Genomic DNA, 20,361 nt, shown 5'->3' on the forward strand with positions numbered 1-20,361 from the left:
AATGAAAAGTTTCTTTGTGCTGAACGCTGCCAGATTATAAATACACCTGAGAAATGAGACCAGCTGAGTGTTACGCACTGAATCGATTCAATACAACATCTCAATGAATGGCAAAGCGGTTTGTGTTTCACTGTGTGTGTGTGTGTGTGTGTGTGTGTGTGTGTGTTTGAGGCAGGGAGCTGGACCTGTTAATTTAGTGATGCCAACATGCCCTTTAATGTTACACGTCTGCTCAAACACCGAGTGCTGAGCTTCACAAAATGCCAACAATGGAGCCATTGTGTCCTGTACTAAATCTTACTCACTATGCCCTGCCCAGTTTGTTTTATATTGAATCCTGGCAGAAATGCACACTGTATTTAAATATCCCTCATCCTTTTCACTTAGAATACGTTGCTCGTTCGTTTTACGTTGAGAAATCCAACCAAATGGATCGAATGAATTTCATTATCAGCACTACTTGAAGGTCTGCGAGATGCAGTTCTTTCGGCTCTAACAAGCAGATTTCTGATCCGTCAATCATACAACACAGGTGACGTCCGGGGCAGGAGTCTGGATTTGGAGAGCTTCATGTCTGCGAGGAAACAGTTCGTCACCGCTCACAACTGGTCTTGAACCAGGAAAATCAATTATCAATGATTGAGGACATTTCTAAGAGTTGTTGGTAAGACCACTGACACAATAATGTCATTATTTAAAACAAGTTTGTTCAGTGTTGTACAGAACAATGATACTATCAAAGTCTGCTCTTTGAGCCTTTCTGGGGTTTTTTTGTTTAAAGCCGCTTTAATTAATTTTGCGGTCATAAAGTGTCCATACCTTGTGTTAAAACTGGCAACACACACCTCACCGTGTAGCGTGCCATGGATTACTCCTTTCTTACACAACTTCATACTGCTTAGGAATAACTATAATACATTAGACAATCTTAGCTTGTGGCAATGCAAGCATATTAGGTGAATAAATTCCCCCGGCAGACTGGACATTATTATGTGCAGGCATGTGTTTAAGATATAGCTTGCTTCAGCAAATGCGTCATACTCGGTAGCAAATTAAATTAAAATGACCAACAGGGATTAGAGAATAGCAGGAGCCAAGTTAAACAATTTTTTTTCTTTCTGGCACTAATGAGAACAAAGCACATGTCATGTTTTGATTAACATGTCATTTACATTCAGTGACACAGACATCATGAAAACAGTTACGGTCTCATGAAGCGGTTAAAACAAAGGTGTGTTTTGCATCTCAGCAGCTCCTCATTAAGAGAGTAAAAGTAGCAACCGCACTCCAGTAGACAACCATTTCCTCCCATCACATGACAGGCACAACACCCTGATCTCCTTCCTCTAACTCTATTAGTCATTATTTTGTTGTTCATCAGTGCTTTTAATGGATGATAATGATAAATGAATAATGACCGTATTACTTTCAGTGTATTGACTGTATTTGCTTACACAGAAAATGTGTGATAAAATGTAGTTGTTAATGTAGACTGGCTCTCAGTCATTCTCCCAAGCTGAATCACGACTGATTGCCATTTACTTTTTTAAGGGTCATATTCTTAAAATATAAACAACAACAAACATAATGTTGACTAAGCTTCAGTCCTCATGCAAAAGTGCGACAGAGGAGTGATAAAACAAACTGGAAGCTGTGTATTTGGCCGTGTTTTGGAGAAACTATTAATGTTTGCAACATATTCAGCACATGACTGCACAGCAGAGAAGCGGATTACGCTGCACAAATGGTTTGAGAAGACTCCGCGGTTGTTTAGATTTTTTTCATCTGAAAACCTGACTTGACAATGTGAGTGTATTGTAACTGACTCCTGAATTCAAGTTGACTGCAGCTGCTGCTCCTTACTACAAGGACACAGTTTGCAGGAAGTATTGCTTGAAACACACACACACACACATCTGGTTGTTCCCCTGCAGTGAAACCAACCAGGATAACCTCCCTCTGAATCCACTACGTCTTTAGCAAAATTTGGAGCTTCAGATAACAGAACTAGTGTTATAATGTGTAACTACCGTTCTATTTTATACAGTAGAAAGGGCTCTATTGCTTCCAGGGCCACATCCAGTAAAGGGTCATTTACACTACTTATCCCACATAGACCTCATAGAAGTGACTCAACGTTAATACCTCTCTCTTATGTTACATGTGCATATGAAATCTTTATATTTTGACTTTTATTCTTCTAAATAATTTGGCACCATGTCATACACAATGAGGGTTATTAACAACAACAAAGCAACCCATAAACCAGAATTGCTTGCAATGCAAATGTATGTTGTTGTTTTTTTCTGCTGATATGAGCTATCTCAACCTGCAGGAAACTACTAACAACCACGGAAATTGTCACGCTGCCAAGCCCACCTCCAGGGCGGTATACTCAAACACACGCACACTCACACACACAAGCTGGCATCCATGAGGGATCAAGTCCGTGAAACCAGCTCCACTGAGAAACATGTCCACAATTAAAATGAGAACATTTTCAGATGGAAACCTGAAGCTACTGTGTATATATATATACAACCAAAAACAAAAATGACAGGGCAAAGGTAACACTGTGATCAGTTGAAAATTACAAAATGACAGAGCAGTCTTCACTGGCAGGTAGTGTAGGTGGCCATAACACGCAGCTGTCGGCACCGCTGCGCCACACAGGGGTTAAGCAAAACCACCACTGTGCTCTCAATGAAGCTATGCCAACTACCACAGAAAATAACCAATTCTGTCTGTTTGTCTCTTTCTTTCTGCCGCTCACACACACACACACACACACACACACACACACACACACACACACACTTCAATACACACACCCAGTACACACAAGCAGCTACAAAACTGTAATTTTTTCCAAAGGAGGGTCGAATGAACCAGTCTTGAATCTATTCACTGCTGTCCAACAACATGAAAAGAATTGAGCTGGTTAGAAAAATTGGTCTTCCTTCTACCGCTTCTCAGTTGTCTTGACTGTCCGGCAGCAGCACACCTCTCATTAAATGAGCACAAAGCCTCCTTATGGTTAGTTTGAGATGGACTGTGTGCTTGTCTCTTTCAATTAATAAAATATCAATAACATCAATACGATGAACAGCTTGTCATTTCCCTTTTTCAAAGTGCTCTGTGTGCATGGACTCTCCAGACATGATGTTGCATCCTCGCGATGAATCTCGAGGCTGCCAATTTGTTCTTGTCAGTTAAGACAACCTGATGTGTGTTTGGCTTTGCTAGACGGCTTTTTAAGTGTTGAAAAGTATCATGGAGGACACAGGAACAAAACACGCACAAACTGAGAGAAAGACACTTTTTTTAATGACCATTGTAGGACTGCTGTTTCCACCGCTGGAGTTGTGATGAACCCAGCATACATGAAGCGTCATGCGCCATGTAAATATCATAATCAACTTTAAATCTTATCAGTTTCAACTTACCGAAGTGTAACCTCACATGTTACATAATTATTCTAATGTAAGGCTTGTCTAATTGTTGACATTATGATTGTACTGAAATACTTTATAAATATAAATAGATGAATAGATTAATGAATAAATGTACAATATTTGATTAAATGTATGACTAATTCCAGCAAATTTGAAAAGTACTGTATACAAAGAGGAGCCCTCACGTTGTCAGATTTAAGTATTTCAGCAAAAACAACCATTATGCCAAGTCGGAGTGGAAATTAATGAGGCCAGTAAATCTCCCATTTATCTGTCTCACCATTCATCTACCTTTGCCAAAGCATTAATAGAACCTGATGAGAAGGAGCCATCAGCTTTGCCAACTTGCAAGTTTGGTGTTGCCAGCTCTTGTCATTTGGAGGGAGTTTTTGCATTAATTGCTGGCGCCATAAAAAAAAAATCTCCAGCTCTATCCACCGTTTTCTTGGACATCTAAATGGTTTGAGACAGGATACATCATTTTCAATCCAAGGTAACAGACTCTGTGTTCCCTGCTTTGATTGGTTTGTGTGGAGTGCTTTTTCCAGTGAGCAGTGCTTACAGGAATAACAGGCAATGTGCATATATATCAAAAAGCACTGATCATCACTGACTTTCATCACATCCCACCCACGAATGCTTGGTAGGGATGGACAATACTAGGGATTGTATTGTAGTACCGATAACAGATACTACTTTCTGAAAAGTCCTAGTGTGTAAAATACAAATAGGAAATCTCAGCATTCGTTTTAGTTGTTGTTGTTTTTTGTGCATATTGGCAAATGTGGATTGTGAAAAAGGTCTGTCCTTTACATATATTTGCATGTATGTATTTATATTAAACAGTATAAATAAACATAGATCTGATAGCAAAGAATTCTCGTTGTTTTCTGCTGTTCAATTTGTAGTTCATTTGTTAGGCAATGTTTAATAAATGCTCAGCTTTTGCACCTCTTTACCTTGTGTGGCTCTAGGCATGCCATGGTGTGTGTTTAAAGAGCACAGAGAGAGGATAAAAGAGTAAACATAGTTCATGTCTCATTTGCTACCTTGAGAAACATTCACCTTTTCAACATCAGATACATGAACCTCATAGGTTTTTGTATCAAGGTCAAGAGGAGTCAGAATCAGAAGTAGTCATACTCCAGTATTGCTCTTAGACTGGGTGGGCTGGGTAGTTGAGCATGGGTGACTTAATGTGGCATCGTCCATTTTTCATCATTTCCTTTTTGGAGCTAAGCTACTGTAACCTGCTGCAGAGCTCTCCAGTTATCGTCACAAAGATCAGAAAGGCGATGTATTTTCATCATGTGCTTCGTGGTCCTAGCCAATTCAAAGATCACCAGCTTAGTGTCTCCATTTCACAGACACACTCATCAATCTCTGCTGCTCCGAAGCCTTGTCTCAGGCCACAGTTGTGATAAAGATGAAACACACAGAAAGACCGTTTTTTTAGAGGTACTACTGTGTGTATGTGTGTGTGTGTGTGTGTGTGTGTCAGTCCAATTTATCTGCTTCCCTGCAGCCTGAGCAACAAACCCCTCTCATGACAGACACGATTATCCAAATTCAGCACCTTAAATCCTGAAAGTAGCTTGTCTGTCTGCAACCATGCATGTGAATTATCACCTGTCATAGAGGTGACCCATTCTTTCAGAGCAGCAACGAAATGTAATTTGGAAACAGCATTCTCTGACAAATTAATCAACGCTTGCCTTCGTGACAGAGACTTTACTGACTTTGGCTTACGCCTCAGGCTAGTTTTACTGAATGACAGTCCCTTGCTCATTATCTGATCTATTCCAGCTCACTTTCTAGTGCATGTTTTCTTGTCTGGAGTGACACTCGATTGGATCACAGTATGATTGTAATCCAAAATGGCTATATACGGTAGGGAATTAAGACATGATGATTTTCATTTTTTAAAGAGGAATCATCACGTCTGTTTGAGGTTGGAAACTCTGCTTTATCAACGGCTTCATTTGGAGCTCAGTACCAAGTCATGTAAGAGAGTGCTGCAGCTTTACTGATTTTAAATTCAAGATGAAATCATGGCAAAAATCACGCATAAATGCAAACACTTGATATGTCTTAATGTTGTGAAATCCTGTTGTTGCTGATGTTGCTGTTGTATAGTGAATATGTACTATATATCTTGTAATTGTATTTTTTATTCTCTTGACAGATCTCTTAGATATTATTCCCTGTTTCCTGCCCGGGGACTTAAGATGTAAATTAGCTTATAACTAACTAATAAGCTGTTCACTGTCCCTGTCAAATAAAGAAATAAAGAAATAAGAGCGGGTCTGACTCACCAGCCCAGTATCCAGATCTGAGATTTCAAACTGAAGAGAAACTTTTGGTCACTTAAAATGCATTAAATGTTTTCCCCATTTTGATCAAAAAAAAAGAAAGAAAAAACATCTGCATTGCAGAATAACTAACAGCTGAGGCACAATACACCCAAATACCTTATTTTGAAGGGCAATTGCATTAATGTACCAGTAAAAATCTGAAGTGTTTTTTTTAAATCAGAGAATGAGCAACACCAAGTCTATCTGAACTTTATCTTAATATAACATTATATAGACTACAAACAAGAGCAAGACATTTTACCAACTTGAATAGCTTAAACTAGTTAGATTTTTATTACAATTCTTTAAAATACATGATAAAAAATGATTAATTTAGGCAGTTAAATCTCAAATGTTACCGTTAATTTCAGTTAGTGAATGTTAATAGGTCAATTTGTGACAGCAGACATTTGATATGTTACTAATTACATTAACTATGGTTCTGTTCAAGTGTCCCAGTTAGACATGAAGTGTGACAGTGGACCGGCATGCACAATACCAGGGCATTGAAACTGAAGCAGCCAAATGGAATTCAGCCATCATTCATTTTATTGTTTACACCTGCACTTGAGAAAGTCTTCTGTGAAAAGGGCCTATGGGATGCAATGTTTAAGTAAAGGTCAGCACACAGGAAGCTGTACCTCGTAGCTTGAACAAGGACACGAACACAGTTACAGGACAGATGTTGTAACCACTTGGTCACCATGATGCCGTTTAACCTCTGGCAGGCAACACTTTTAATCCTGTTTGGTACAAATGCAGCTGTGTTTGCATTGTGTGATTGTCAACTCATCTATTTGGTTAAACAATTGCTAAATTAATGGACTTTGTCACATTGACCCACTGGTAATCATAGTAGCCTAGCCGAATACAATCCTATAAAGCACATAACAAAGAATGGAGTGACCTAAATATGTCTTCAGATATAAAAGAAGAAATAGCCTTCAAGGAGATACAGTTTATTGGGCCAGAGGCTGAGCCCCTTCACTCGAGCTCCCACTGCACTGTTGAATTACTCACTATGAAATCTGACACAGTTTGTACACAAAGTCTAGTTAAATGTTATGCCGCAGATGCAGAGATTAACCAAATTAACCTCAGATTAGTTAAATCAGAGCAAATGTTGGCAATAATCTAATTCATATGATTGGTTCAATGGTGCAGGTCAGAGATTGGGGGCCTACTGGACTGAAGTAAATTAGCACAAGTTGGGGAATATGAGCAGACACAAGGTATGAGAAGCTTTATGATTTTCCCAATTAGTTTCTATTTAAGGTTAGAATTGTGGCTTTGTGGGATACAAAAAAAGAGGTCATAGTGGTTGAGAGTTTGTCCCACTTGCCACCAGAGAGAGCAGGGAGTAAGAATATAGAGGATGGTAATGACCCTGATTACTGACTTCTCACTTTGTTATTAGTTTGTCTTTGTGAACTTACGACGAGTCTTAGGGCAAGTCTCTATAAATAGATGCTGCATATTCAAGGTTGCTCATAGTGTTAAGGTGTTCCTGTGTTTTTTTTTATTAAAGTAGGTCAGACATGAAACAGTGACACAAGCATGTAACTTAAGATAAGTTTATCTGAATGTTAATGGCATATGGGGAAGAAAAGATAATGTAAAAACCTCCTAGAACTTAAATTACAAGCGCTGCTGCAAAGATGGTTCATTCTAGGTTGTTGAATGCAAATAAGACTCCAACAAGTACCTGGCAATTACATTTCTGACTATTTAGAATCTTTGCCACAACTGTATTAGCTATCAGACAAAAATGCTAGAATATATTTACTATAAAAACAAGAACAGTCTCATCATTCAGCCATTGTGATTTCTGCATCGACTGTATAACAAGCTGAAATTAGACATAAGGGGCTGATAAATGCTGCTAAAATTTAACGTGTCCTCATTTTCAGCAATGTTTGCAATGTGATCGCTGTTTTGTCACATCTTTATATTTTGTTTACCTTCTTTATTTGGCCCTTTGAAATTAAAAACAAAGCTTATTCACTTCAATGAATTGAATGCGCACTCATATCAGTACAAATGGATATAAAAACAAGAAACAAACCCAGATGAATCTTATTTTCCACCATGTCTCTCACTATAAGAGCATTGGATTAATATTTCTCTCATCTTAGCTATTAAACATTTCATCTCTTTGTATAAATGTTAGAAAAGTCAGTTGCTAATGCACCTACTAACAACAAATGTTTTTCAATGATAATTCATTATTTAATCTGGCAAAGACAAAATAGGAAATCCACTTGTGCAAAGGGAGACATTTACCTTTGGATGTAAGTGGCTTTACTAATATACGGTACAGTATATTCGGCCTTCAGGGAAAACGTTTTCTACACTGTCTTGTAGTGAATGATAACATTTTTACTTTGACAGAAGCTTATGCCTCAGCGATGATGAGCATTGGGAAGAAAAACACAGACTGGATCAATACAAATTGGTTTACGTTAGAAGTCAGTGGCTGTACTCATACAGATATACTCATCTGTGAGGATCACTCCCTGCACACACTTAAGCCCCCTTCCCACCCAAAAAACAAGCTCTTGTAAGGAGAACTTAAATCAAATGCTGTGTAAATACAATGCTGATCATTGGTCATGGTTATTTAAATCTGGTCCCCTTAATTGCATTCATAGTTTTACCATAATACTGATATTTTGGGAATATGAGCGACATAAATGTGGCCATTACAACAATGAAAAAAACACCTTGTCTTACTGTCACTCTTCAGTATATCAAAACTAACATTGTCTACACTAATTGATGTGTTGTGACTGATGCAAATGAATAGATTCTTTTCAAAATAATGAGTGAATAATTAGTCATAATTAAGTATGCTAACAAGCACTGATTTATTAACTGATTTCTCCATACCGGCATCGTCAGTGTTCACTGCATGCCAGGCTTTGTTTTAATGAGGCTGCCTGTCCCAATCAGTGTCAAGCCATTCCTGTAGAGAGAAAAAAGTCAATTATGAAACTTTCACTGTGCCATGCTCTATTGACGCTATTTCCATCTCACACAATTCTGCACTGAGTGTCATAATAAAGCAGTAATACAGAGGGGACACAAGTCCAGGGGTGATGTAGCTAAAGGAAACATTACTACAGCAGTAGTAGCACTTCACCTAAGTGCTCTTTGTCACAGTTAAGAATGGATCATGGTCAAGACAGACTTTTTTATCAGTAAGGAACACAGTAGGTAAAATTTGTAATATCTCTATAATAATATAGTGTTGGAATGTGACGTAAGTGAACATTTTGATCCTGCCTATGTGCAGCACAATAAATGTCCAGCTTAGATTTGTAAAGGCATATTCTCATTAAAGGGGAACAAATAGCCTGATAGCTGCAGCCATTAAGTTCAAGTTCAAGTTTTTTTCTCATTCCAACTATAAAAAATACAGTTGAGTAGTAGAGGCCTACACAGAGGTACATTTTGGTACATTTATGTACAGAGGTACAATTCCATATGTGAAAATGACAGGGATGTCAACATGAGGATCACGCTGAACCCAGATGGCATAGTGTTTTATAAGGCAAGAAGTTAGAAAGAAGCTCCTGCATTTATAACACTATCGATGTGAAACTGGTACAGGGAGAAGCAGCCAAAAGAACTCAAAACGCACATATACAAGGTGAACTATCTCAAATTAGTTATACTTTGCCGATGACGCCGTCTGGATACAGTGATGTCATGTAGAAAAAATAATTTTGCACCTTTTGTTGCATATTCCCTAAAGATCTGCTGCATGACACAACCAGCAAGGATTGGGACACTATGACCAACTCATGGAAGTGGCTGGATATGCAATATTTGGCATCATAACTACTGTACGTATGGCATTTATTTTTCTGTGTTCTCACTCACATTCATTCCGAAAATGTTTTAAGGACAGAAATGCTTTGTTTTTGCCACAGCATCAGAAAAGCCTTTTTTGTATCACTATAGCGAGCCTGAACACACAAAAAAAATCCATGACAATGAAAATGAGGACGGTGATATTAAACTTTGTAGTGCCGTTTGTTCAAGAACAATAAAACTCACTGTAGTCAGTATAGGTGTGACTGGACAGATTTCATTTTTGTGGTGTCTTTTGTTCTATATCCGTAAATAACTGAGACCACTGTGTGTTTGAAGTCAGATACATGCAAAACATGTTAATAAGCTGTAAGCCATACAGTTGTACTTCCGGATGTGGTCTCCCTCAGTAGCTAATTAAAAAGACATCTTTTTGATCTCATAATAGCCCTGCTGCCAGGATAAACAAAGCAAGTGACAATGACACAATAATGGATTTTTGCATTTCAAGAGAAGATACAACTTTAATACAGGTCTATTTTTAACTGTTTTGTTAAGCAACATCTTTAGGTATGATATTTATGAAAACATCCCGTCCCACACTCTATGAACCCTATAGTGATCGTTTTCATAAATTATTGTTTTGTTCTTGAGGAGTCCAGTGAAATAAAAGCAGTTTTTGGAAAATGTTAAAATAGAAACTGCTGGAATTAAATAAAAATAACCTGCAATAAACTCTGTTGTATGAAAAGAAGCAGGATGAAATAACGTTTCGTATGTCAAGCTGAGTTAAATAAAATGTATTCTTTCAAAATGTCATGGGCATATTATATATTTTGTCTGTATGTATTCATATTAAAATTTATTTCACAATGTCTTGGTCCCACAATGACTTGGTCCCCATATTAATGGTCCAATCTCGCTAGAACTTCAAAATTGACTTCAGAACTGTGTTTATTTAATGGCATTTCAGACAGGACATTTGTGCCTAAGCAAACTCGGACGGGACAAGGAAAAGTTAATAGTAAATCGCACAGATTTTGTTGGTAAATTATATATCGATAGCTTATGTTTCAGTCACCCTATAGTCTCACTTTTGTTGTCATGGACGTGGCCCTTGATGCACAGCGAAGCGCCTAAACATGCGGAACTTCCACATCACGTCATCGGTTTGCTGGTTGCTGAGGCAGCGTCAGGTAACCATGGAAACATAGCCATATCCTGCGTTAGCTAGCTTAGCTGTACTGGTGTCCTACAACTTTGTCTTACACCACTACCTGCTTGCTCTAAAAGAAAAGATTAAGAGAACGTTTTGTAGCTTTTCAGTGTAACGTTTGAAACGCTTTGGGGTAAAGTAACAGACGGCTAGCCAGAATATTTTATCCGGGTAAACACGCACGTCAAATATTTCTTTCCACTGTTGACGTGACGTCACATAAAATGTTCAGGAATAATTATCAGGTAAGTTGATTTTGACCCAACTAACCTAGCTCTTTTTGCAAAGCATGTTATTAGCCTGTTACATTAGCTGCACGCTCATAGTGGAAACTAACCCTGTTTCTCGCAGGGTGGAGCTGTGGTTGAGATCTTCAGTGGACAGGGAAAAGACCCTGTAGCAAGATGGAAACTTTGCGGAGGGCCGTCAGCCATACATAAGGTGAGTTTCCAGAGCAGCTGGCTTCGCACCTTCGCCCATTCTTATGGTAATTCAACACACAATCAAATTTAACTAGCCTATATGTTCTCTAAGTCAAGTTAGCACACAAGCCCTGCATAGACAGCAACAAACACAATCTAACGCAGTCCAATAAATATCATACAACTTACAAAGTCTGTAGGCTGTAAACTAGCAGGGATACATTGTTTTTAGTTCCCATGGGTGTCATCCTGGAAAGGTTACAAACGTTAGTTCATAATCACAGCCTTACATCAGATGCACAGATTGCCACCTGAATATGTGGGATGCTAGTACAGTATACAAACTGTATGAGACTGTAGATTAGCTGTAAACTGTCCAAATGAGGGAATTATACAAACTGATGTTGTGATAATTTTATTGTAGATGCCCAGGAATGCTGCTACCAATACTTGGCCATTCATCGCAGCACTTGCAGACAGTGGATTTTTATGTCATAATAGAGCTGGTCTTGACATATCCAGACTTCCCATCTCAAACCTCACAAACATTTGCAGTCATTGAGAGCAGTCGCACCACAGGTAGACAATACTGGATATACTATCAAGGGCCTCTTCTGTATTATTTCTTCCCTCAGGAGTATGATAAAGAAGTCAAGGGATTTGTTTACTGTCTGGAGGGTAGCAGCCAGACAGTCAAGATGCAAATGCCGGAGAATGGGAAAATGTCTCGTAAGTCACTACCATACTTGCCCCCTTTGGTAAATAATACTTTGTTATGCTCACATGTTAATAGTAATTCACGTGTTTGCCTATTTATTTCTTAGTTGGGCTTCTCCAAAGATTCTTGGTCCTTCAAGTGAACATTCCTCAGTGCAAAGATTTTTCCATTGAGCTTGTGTAAGTACAGTACTCAGGTTTTTTTCATGTCGAACATTTGTGAGAGTGTGCACTGTTGTAGATCTCAATGACTAGCCACTCTGTGGCTGAAAAAGGACTTTTATTACTGTTATTGTGGCACAAGTAAATTATCATTTTCTTACATAAGAGAATACTCAATATTATAATGCACAGTAAAATACAGTAAATAATGATTTAATCACAGTGCATTCCCCTCAGACCACTGAAAAAATTAGTAAAAGACGTGTGTTTACATCCATTAGGAAAAACCCTTGAGCCACCTGAAAAAGCATCCTCTGAGTCATCATATTGATACTTGACTGCTATGTAATTGCTTAAACAACCTATTATGATATTAAGATACTGTTACTTGCTACAAAGACAGCTTTTATCTTGCAAGCCACAGTAAATTCTGCAAGGTTATATTCAAAGGAATAAGCCAAATCTGTAAAACATAGTATAATGTGTGGATGTTTATTGATACTCCTACATTTAGTCACCGCAAGAAGAATGTCAGTCTGTGAGTTATTGATGTTCTTATGATCAATAAAACACAGTTTATGTAATCAACATGTGCTCAAAACTCTTCATGTGTGAATTCACTTTATGGTAAAATTCAATTTATTACAGGCACAGGCTGTGGTATACAGTATAGGTGCTGCTGTTTAGATTTTGTTAAGTCATGGGGACCATATAGAAAACAAAGGAAGACTGCCAGAAGTTGAAATTATTTCCAACTATAAAGTTACTTACCACCTTATTTACTCGCACACTACATAATTTTAAAAATCTGGGGAAATATGGTTGTTCCTCCATTAGAGTGCTTCATGACAGCTGATGTCACAGTGCTAGATTAAAGTGAAAACACATTTAAGAGGTTACTTAAGAGACCAATAAAGCGTGTTGCTTTCTCTGGTCGTCTTAGTGACACCACTGATGCTGGTCATAATTTATGTTCTGCTTTGTTGTCTGCTATTCACAGGATAACTGATTCAGAGCACCTGAAAAGAAGACTTCATCTGTCAACAGTGCATAAAGAATTGTCTTCCACACTTTTGCATGCAAAAATACCTTTTGTAGGATTGAAACGCAATATTGTGAGTATCTAACTTGTCCTTGGTGTATTCTTTTAGTATTTGCTTTCAGCTATGTACTGCTTTTTTTATCATTGGTGTTGATTATTGAACTGTATCTCTAAGGAATCCTTGTAACTACAAAAGCATATTGTTTCTATTATCTCAGTGGTCTACTTTGTGCATCGACCTTGTATCATTCACCGGTGAACTGTTCAAGGGATTTTTGACTCTGGATGGCATCACTTTGTTTGCTACCTGTAAAGTCCGCAGAATCTTCACCATGAAAACAGAACCTGCAGGAAAATCAGATGATGGTAATGAAGTTCATTACACCTCAAATGATTAATGTCAAAACAGAGTCTTATCAGCTTACCTTAAAGTCCCCTCCATGAGTGCCTGTTAAAGAGATACAACAGCCAAGCCATTGCCATTGAAGCATGTCAGTGGTCTTCAATTTGAATAGATTTCTTGTGAGTCTTGTGAGTTTATATGAAATTGTGTGTATGTGTGTTTGGAGAGAGAGAGAGAGAGAGAGAGACAAACAAGCAGTTGGCTGTTTTCTGTGGTAGTTGGCTGAGCGCTCTGTGGTGTTTTTTTGTCTAATTCAGATATGGCTCAGCAGTGCCAACAGCTGCACTCAGTGCCGACTACTCAGTGCATACCTACACTACTTGCCAGTAAAGACAGCTTGTCGTTTTGTATTTTATAATGTGTTTTGGTTTATTCTAGAATCAGGATAAATCTGAGATTGTTCTCGTTTTAATCTAGATACGTTTCTCAGTGGAGCTGGTCTCATGGACTTCATCCCTCGCAGTTGCCGGTTCCCACCAGATGTCAGCCATGTCACTCAGGTGCTGAACATGGAGACTTTGCAGAAGGCGGATATGAGGGCTGGACTGTTGAGCTCTGAATGTGGTAGGTAACAGCAAATCACAGGATTGTGAGTTGATCAATAAACGGTGGTGGAGAGTAACTAAGTACATTTACTCAAATGCTGTACTTCTAAATTTTGTCTAAAGACAAGATTTTGAAGTACTTGTACTTCACTAGAGTATTTACATATCATGCCACTTTATACTTTATGCTCCACTACATTTAACTGACAGCTTTAGTTACTAGCTGCAACAGCTAAGCTGATGCTTATACATGAATGCATCCATAGGTATAATCCAACAATACAATATACTGTATATGATTCTAAAATGGGCCATTCTGCATGAGTGCACTTACTTTTGGTACTTCTAGTATATTTTGATGCTAATACTAAGGCTGTGAGTACTTTTCCAACCACTGTCAATAGATAACAATGAAAAAAGTGAAATGTATTTCAGGTAACACAAATAAATGTAACTTTAGACAACAAAGAAACTAACATTATATAACCAAAATGAGACTCCTGTTGACATACTTTTTTGTACTTTTGGTATGGGTCCGTTTTTCTTGGTTGTGGCTTGTCCCTTTAGTTCCAGTTAAGGGAAATCTTAATGCTACAGCACACAATGATATTTTAGACAAACTGTTGTGGCAACAGTTTGGAAAGTCCCTTTTCATGTTTCAATATGACAATGCCCCCGCACCCAAAGTCAGGTAAATAAATGGTTTTCCAAGTTTAATGAGGAAGAACTTAACTCTCCTGCACAAACACTATCCCACACCTCTGGGATGAATTGGAACATTGAATGCAAGCCAGGCCTTATCGCCAACATTAGTGCCCAACCTCACAAATGCTCTTGTGGCTGAATGGGAGCGAATCCCTGCTGCCAGGCTCCAAGTCTTTTTGAAAGCCCTCCCAGAAGAGTTGAGGCTATTACAGCAGCATCTGAACACCCATGGTCTGGGAATGAGATGTTCAACAATCACATATAAGCGTAATATTTGTGTGTCCACATACTTTAGTGTATGTGTTCTCTCATGCATCACAGCAGGCTCATGGAATATGTTTTTCTGAGAATAACTTCTGACACGTATATTGCAGGTGTGAATTTATACATTTACAACCTGAGATATCAGCCATAATCTACCGATGAGATGGTTAATATGCAAAAAGAAGCATCATGGTGCAGAAATGGATGCACATAGGGGGATTGTTTTTTACAAAGAGACTGTGATAATAATCGATTTGTTTTCCTCGTATGAAATTTCTGTGGTCCTCATTTTTGTGTTCATTTGCATCTCACCTGTTCTCAGAGAGCTGCAATTATCTCCTCATATAAAAAGACATGCACCAGTAATCCAGTTCCGCCGCCTCTGTGGCCTTTTTTATCAGCGCTTATTTATTTGTTCTGACAGCTGTCTAAGTCATGTTGAGTCAACCGGCAATGCCCATAGAAGAGAATGTGGTGGTACACACAAGAAATAGCTTTTCATAATTAGCATCTGCATTATTAGCATAACATTCCTAATCATAATTAAAACGATTGCTATTAAAGTAGGCGTACAATTTAACTGTGACAAAGTTGCTTGGTGAATATTTTGGCTTCAGCACCCAATCTGTCAGAAACTGTTAAAAGTAAGCTACAGCAGTTTTTGTCAACAAATAAGCCGTGATTGTCTCATACACCAAAGAAATTCTGTTCTTCTCAAGGTCAACAGATTTTCACTGCTCAAAATATTTTTTCATCTATCAACAATCATATATCTCATTTTATTCCTTATTGTTACCACATTCTTTCATGGGCTTCTGCAGATTTAAAGTACACTGAAATGTACTCACCCCTAAACCTGGGTCATTTTCTGAGCGCTGAATCTGCCGCATCAAAGGAGTGCGACTTCTTCTTTTTCCTCACTCTCAGTACATTCAACTCAGCTCTGTCTGTATTATCATGACGATCCGGTGTGTGTTTTGTGGAATGGAAGTGTCTGCTCTCTGCTCTGATGAGGATCAGACAGAAAGCGTGTTTTGCTGTTAGCATCAGCGGAGGCGGTCCCAACGAGCCCTGGCACAGATACAGCAGGGTCAGGTCAAGGCCCTATCGCGACTCCCACTACAGCCCATTATTTTTACTTGATGATATGGAACAGATTGAGAGATTAAAGAAAAAACATCAGCTCAATCAGTTCAGCTGTGGAGTCAAATTTATATTCAACCACCATAGGCTATAATTCAAAGTAGTACAGTCTGCTGCAGCTTACAGAATCATGTGTAAAATGTCATTGATAATGAACTGACACACATGACTTCACAAGGTTATAGTAGTCTGATGGCTTATGTTTGCAATATAGTGTAACACATCTCAAAAACATACTCCAGTTTTTTAAAAAAAGGCATGTTTTTAAAGTTTTCTATTCACAGTAAAAAAAAAAGTGACTTTGAAAGAAGTTTGTGGCAAGTTTGAAGGCAGCTTCTCACTGATGTTAGAAATGCTGGTCTGGGACCTTCACACTGTACTGGCTTCAAGCCTGCATTTTTCATCTATGAGAACTATGTGACTTCTGTAAATCTGAAGCATAGCCTTTGGAACATGCAGTGGCTACTTGATCATTAACGTGACTGACAGTAGATGAAGGTAATTGCTTTTGAATTTGCAGCGCTACTTGCCAGGTAGTTGACATCCCAGGATTTAGTAATGTTGTACCATAAATCAAGTGTAAATCTAAACAACAAACATCAATAATGCCATTAATGAATAATGGGAATTTCTTTCAGTTCCTGATCAGACACCCACTGCCAGATCAACTAGTTATCGAAGAACCAGGCCCCAGGGTGTTGTACACACAACCACAGGCTCCAGAGTTTCAGGGCCACCCCCTCAAACTGGAAGAAAAAGCAGTGCAGCCTCAGACTCAGGTGTACTGTTTATCTCAAATACGGTAAACACATGAATCCTTTAATAACATATATTCCTCTGAATGATGTGGACCACCATGTCATAAATTACTGTAAGTACAAAACATAACATGTTGTCTTTGAACGTGTTCTTCTTTTTCTGTGCTCCGCAGGGATCCCCGCCCAGTAGAATGAACCAAAAAGTTGCTGCAGAAATTCAGAGCATTGCCAACTTGAGTGAGAATTTATCACACGGAGAACCTTCCCACATTCTTCTTGAGGGTAAATTTTAATTAAGATCATCATTTGTCACACATCATAAAATGTGTCATTTTATGTGCTCTGCATGCTTTGTGCACCTCAACATGCCCTGGTTATGCAGCTGTTATATCACTAAATCACTTTTTTCATTAATTTGTTTGTTTCTTTGCATAGTGGCTTACTGACATGACAAGCTTGAGTTTATTTTCCACTTATTGGAAAACTTTAAATTCAACGATGAAAGGCTGTATACACATATCTGAGTCCAAATAGGTGTTTGTGGTGCATGAGCTTGCCATGCCAACCATCTTCTAGTTATCTGGTCAAATATGGTAGTTGCTACTCTTCCTGAACCCCAATAAGTCGCTAACACGGAAGCAGCGAATGTTTGAAGAAAGAAAAAAAGAAAGAGAGAAAGAATTTGTTTTGTTTATAGTCTAAGTTGTAATGTGGACCCAAAAGCACGACGTAGAGGTAGAGCAGTTACCCTAAAAGGCAATTTACTTGGTCTTTGCTCTAAAGCAGGGTCAATAATAGGCAAGCAATCAATGAAGGCAAACAAATCCGAGAAGGGAGCTGGCAGGGAGGCATATGTGAGACAATTTGGCAGAAGAGAGGGAGTTGGTGGACCAGTATATAGACTAAGTGACTGATAGGTGGGAATAAGGAGCAGAAAATGTTAAAATGAACAAAAACGAAGCTGAACCCAGGACAGAAATATAGCTGACAGGTTTTTGAAAAATTTCCAGAGAACTATAGTTTAGTCCAGTTATAGCTAGAAAACGTTATTTGGAAACAGCCATGCCTACTTTCTGTGCTCTGCAGTCATAATTGATTATTACGAAGACACTAATATCACCACTGCCCAAACCACTCAGTAGTTCAGAATGCAAAACATGCTGTGTTTTGAGCACAGAGCTTGAATGCCTCTTTTTCTCATTTGGCAACAAAGCAAATCAAGAGTATGTAGTGTCGGGTCTGTAGAGTTGTTTCACCCCTCTCTTGTTGGTATGCAGAGAAAATACCATTTACTGATCAAGTGACATGAACGCAAATATGTTATTTACTAAACTGAAATGGTTCTATGGAAAATGCTTTTGTAAGTGTTTCACCATACGCCAGCATAAACATTGATATAATAACAATGTAAATTTAAATAAATATAGGAATAAAAAATGCAGTGACACTGACTTCATTTAGAGGATGAGGAGCTAGAAGACTTGCTAGTGAGTATAGTTGCTTATGTCCTGGATGTCGGAGAATCTTCATAGACAAAAATCACTGCACATCAGGATTATAGATGTGTAATTTATAGTGTACTCCCACCTGTAAAAGTGCACACTGTACTCTATTCCTCTCAATACATTTTTCTTGGCCTTAAGAGTGCACACGATGAGTGCTCTGCATCGGTAAAGCACTGAAAGCATACGAACCAACGAAACAAGAGTCCGGCTCTTACAGAGCATTTTCCTCCAATCACCTAATAACAGCTTTTACAGTTGGTAATACACCATCCTTTTAGCATGACTAAATGCAAGAACGGATGATTATAATTCCTTAATTCAGCTGAACATAATGTAGCTGGATGTATTCTCTCTGCACTGAATGAATGTAAGAAGCTCAGTTGCCGAAATGCCTTCATTAATAGGGATTTTCTCTGTGCATAATCAGTTCACAGATATACTTCTGGCAAGCTTTAGTGGCATTGTTGATATTGTTGTTTTTGTGTTATAAAGCTTTTCTAATGTTGAAAGTACTGAATGTAGGTACACCTGGCAGTTTGCAGCCACATCCCCCAAAAGACAGAGTGCTTGACAAGCAGGGATCTCAGAAGCCACGGGTCTACAGTGCTGGAAGAGAGAGGCTTGCATCGTCAGGTAAACACTGCATCTTATATTCTGTGTGTATGTGGGAATATAGAGCATGGTTTGTTGAAAGTACCATGGTTTAATATGGTATGGTGTTTAATTTTGGTTAGCAGCCCCTCCAGATCCTGTACCAGGTGGCCACAGGAAGAGAAGTAAAACCAGGGAGAAGTGCCCTCCTCCATCCAGCAGGCAGGAGATCAGGCAACAACCTCGAACAGAAAACACAAAGCACCTAACAGCAGGTGAGGCTCACATCTGCTGTGAATAGACAGGGAGCAGGACAGCAGGAAGCAGCAGCAAGAAGATGTGCACTTTCAGACTGAGTGATGGTTAGAAAAAACAACGAGGGATGGGGCACAAGAGAATAATGTGCATGTTGAGTAATATGGATGTCTACTTTGCATGTTCTGATTTTATCAAGTAGCTCCTTTATACTTGAGAAAAATACCTATTACTACACTTTTTCTAATTCATAAATGAGATCACTTCAAAGTATTGCATGAATATTAATGAGCCTCATTCTATGCTGCATACGCCATGGCTTTTGTGCCCCTTCATTTTGCATAACCCACCTCAAGACCATTTGCCAGATTTTTGTAGTACCCTCTCTCCAACCCACGAAATCTCCCCCCACCACCACCACCACCACACACACCAACGGCAACATTGTCCTCACAAAAGGAGTGCACATGCTCTGAAAGCTCATTTATGGATGTTTCTCCTCAGCAATACGCTCCTTTGCTGCAGCCCTGCCCACAGATAGAAAGTAGTTAGTTCATTAATGGTAATGTGGCACATTAAATAAAAGTCAGAGGGACATCTCCTGGGCCCAGGGTTTGCCACACAGTGGGCAATTAGAGAAAGTGATTATACTGTCGAGAGGTTCAAATGTGCTCACTCATTCAGATAGAGGTGCCTCTGTCTCTGATCTCAGGCATATCGTGGAGTTTAAGGAATCAGTGTGTCTTGCATGCACACATGAATGGATGAAACTTTCACTCAAGGCTGATAAAGATTTTACCCCCGTGGATATATATTCTGGAACATAGTGTCAGATATTGTAACGCTGCAGTAAGATTTTCTCTTTCTACTGCGGAAAATCAAAAGACGAAAGCAGAATGGAAGAAAAATAGGTGCCTCGGCCAGTTAGATTTTTAAGGATATTTGGAAAGAGCTGTCATGTCATGAGTGACAATTTTGCAGCAGTGGTGTTCCTACTACTGATTATGT

At 38.7% G+C, this 20,361-nt stretch overlaps 1 protein-coding gene across 1 annotated transcript in view; it reads left to right on the forward strand.

The window, feature by feature from the left end:
- The first annotated feature begins 11,065 nt into the window (after positions 1–11,065).
- cfap20dc (CFAP20 domain containing) overlaps positions 11,066–20,361 on the forward strand; it is a 32,111-nt gene continuing 22,815 nt past the window's right edge. The window contains exons 1-11 of the mRNA XM_070903156.1: positions 11,066–11,086; positions 11,193–11,282; positions 11,899–11,992; positions 12,088–12,160; positions 13,143–13,257; positions 13,403–13,550; positions 14,005–14,151; positions 16,883–17,046; positions 17,176–17,284; positions 19,018–19,140; positions 19,245–19,373. Coding sequence (XP_070759257.1) covers positions 11,066–11,086; positions 11,193–11,282; positions 11,899–11,992; positions 12,088–12,160; positions 13,143–13,257; positions 13,403–13,550; positions 14,005–14,151; positions 16,883–17,046; positions 17,176–17,284; positions 19,018–19,140; positions 19,245–19,373 — 1,213 coding nt within the window. The remainder of the gene's footprint in view (positions 11,087–11,192; positions 11,283–11,898; positions 11,993–12,087; positions 12,161–13,142; positions 13,258–13,402; positions 13,551–14,004; positions 14,152–16,882; positions 17,047–17,175; positions 17,285–19,017; positions 19,141–19,244; positions 19,374–20,361) is intronic.

This window comes from Enoplosus armatus, chromosome 3 (assembly GCF_043641665.1).
Source record: "Enoplosus armatus isolate fEnoArm2 chromosome 3, fEnoArm2.hap1, whole genome shotgun sequence".
In the NCBI taxonomy this organism is placed as follows: Eukaryota; Metazoa; Chordata; class Actinopteri; order Centrarchiformes; family Enoplosidae; genus Enoplosus; species Enoplosus armatus.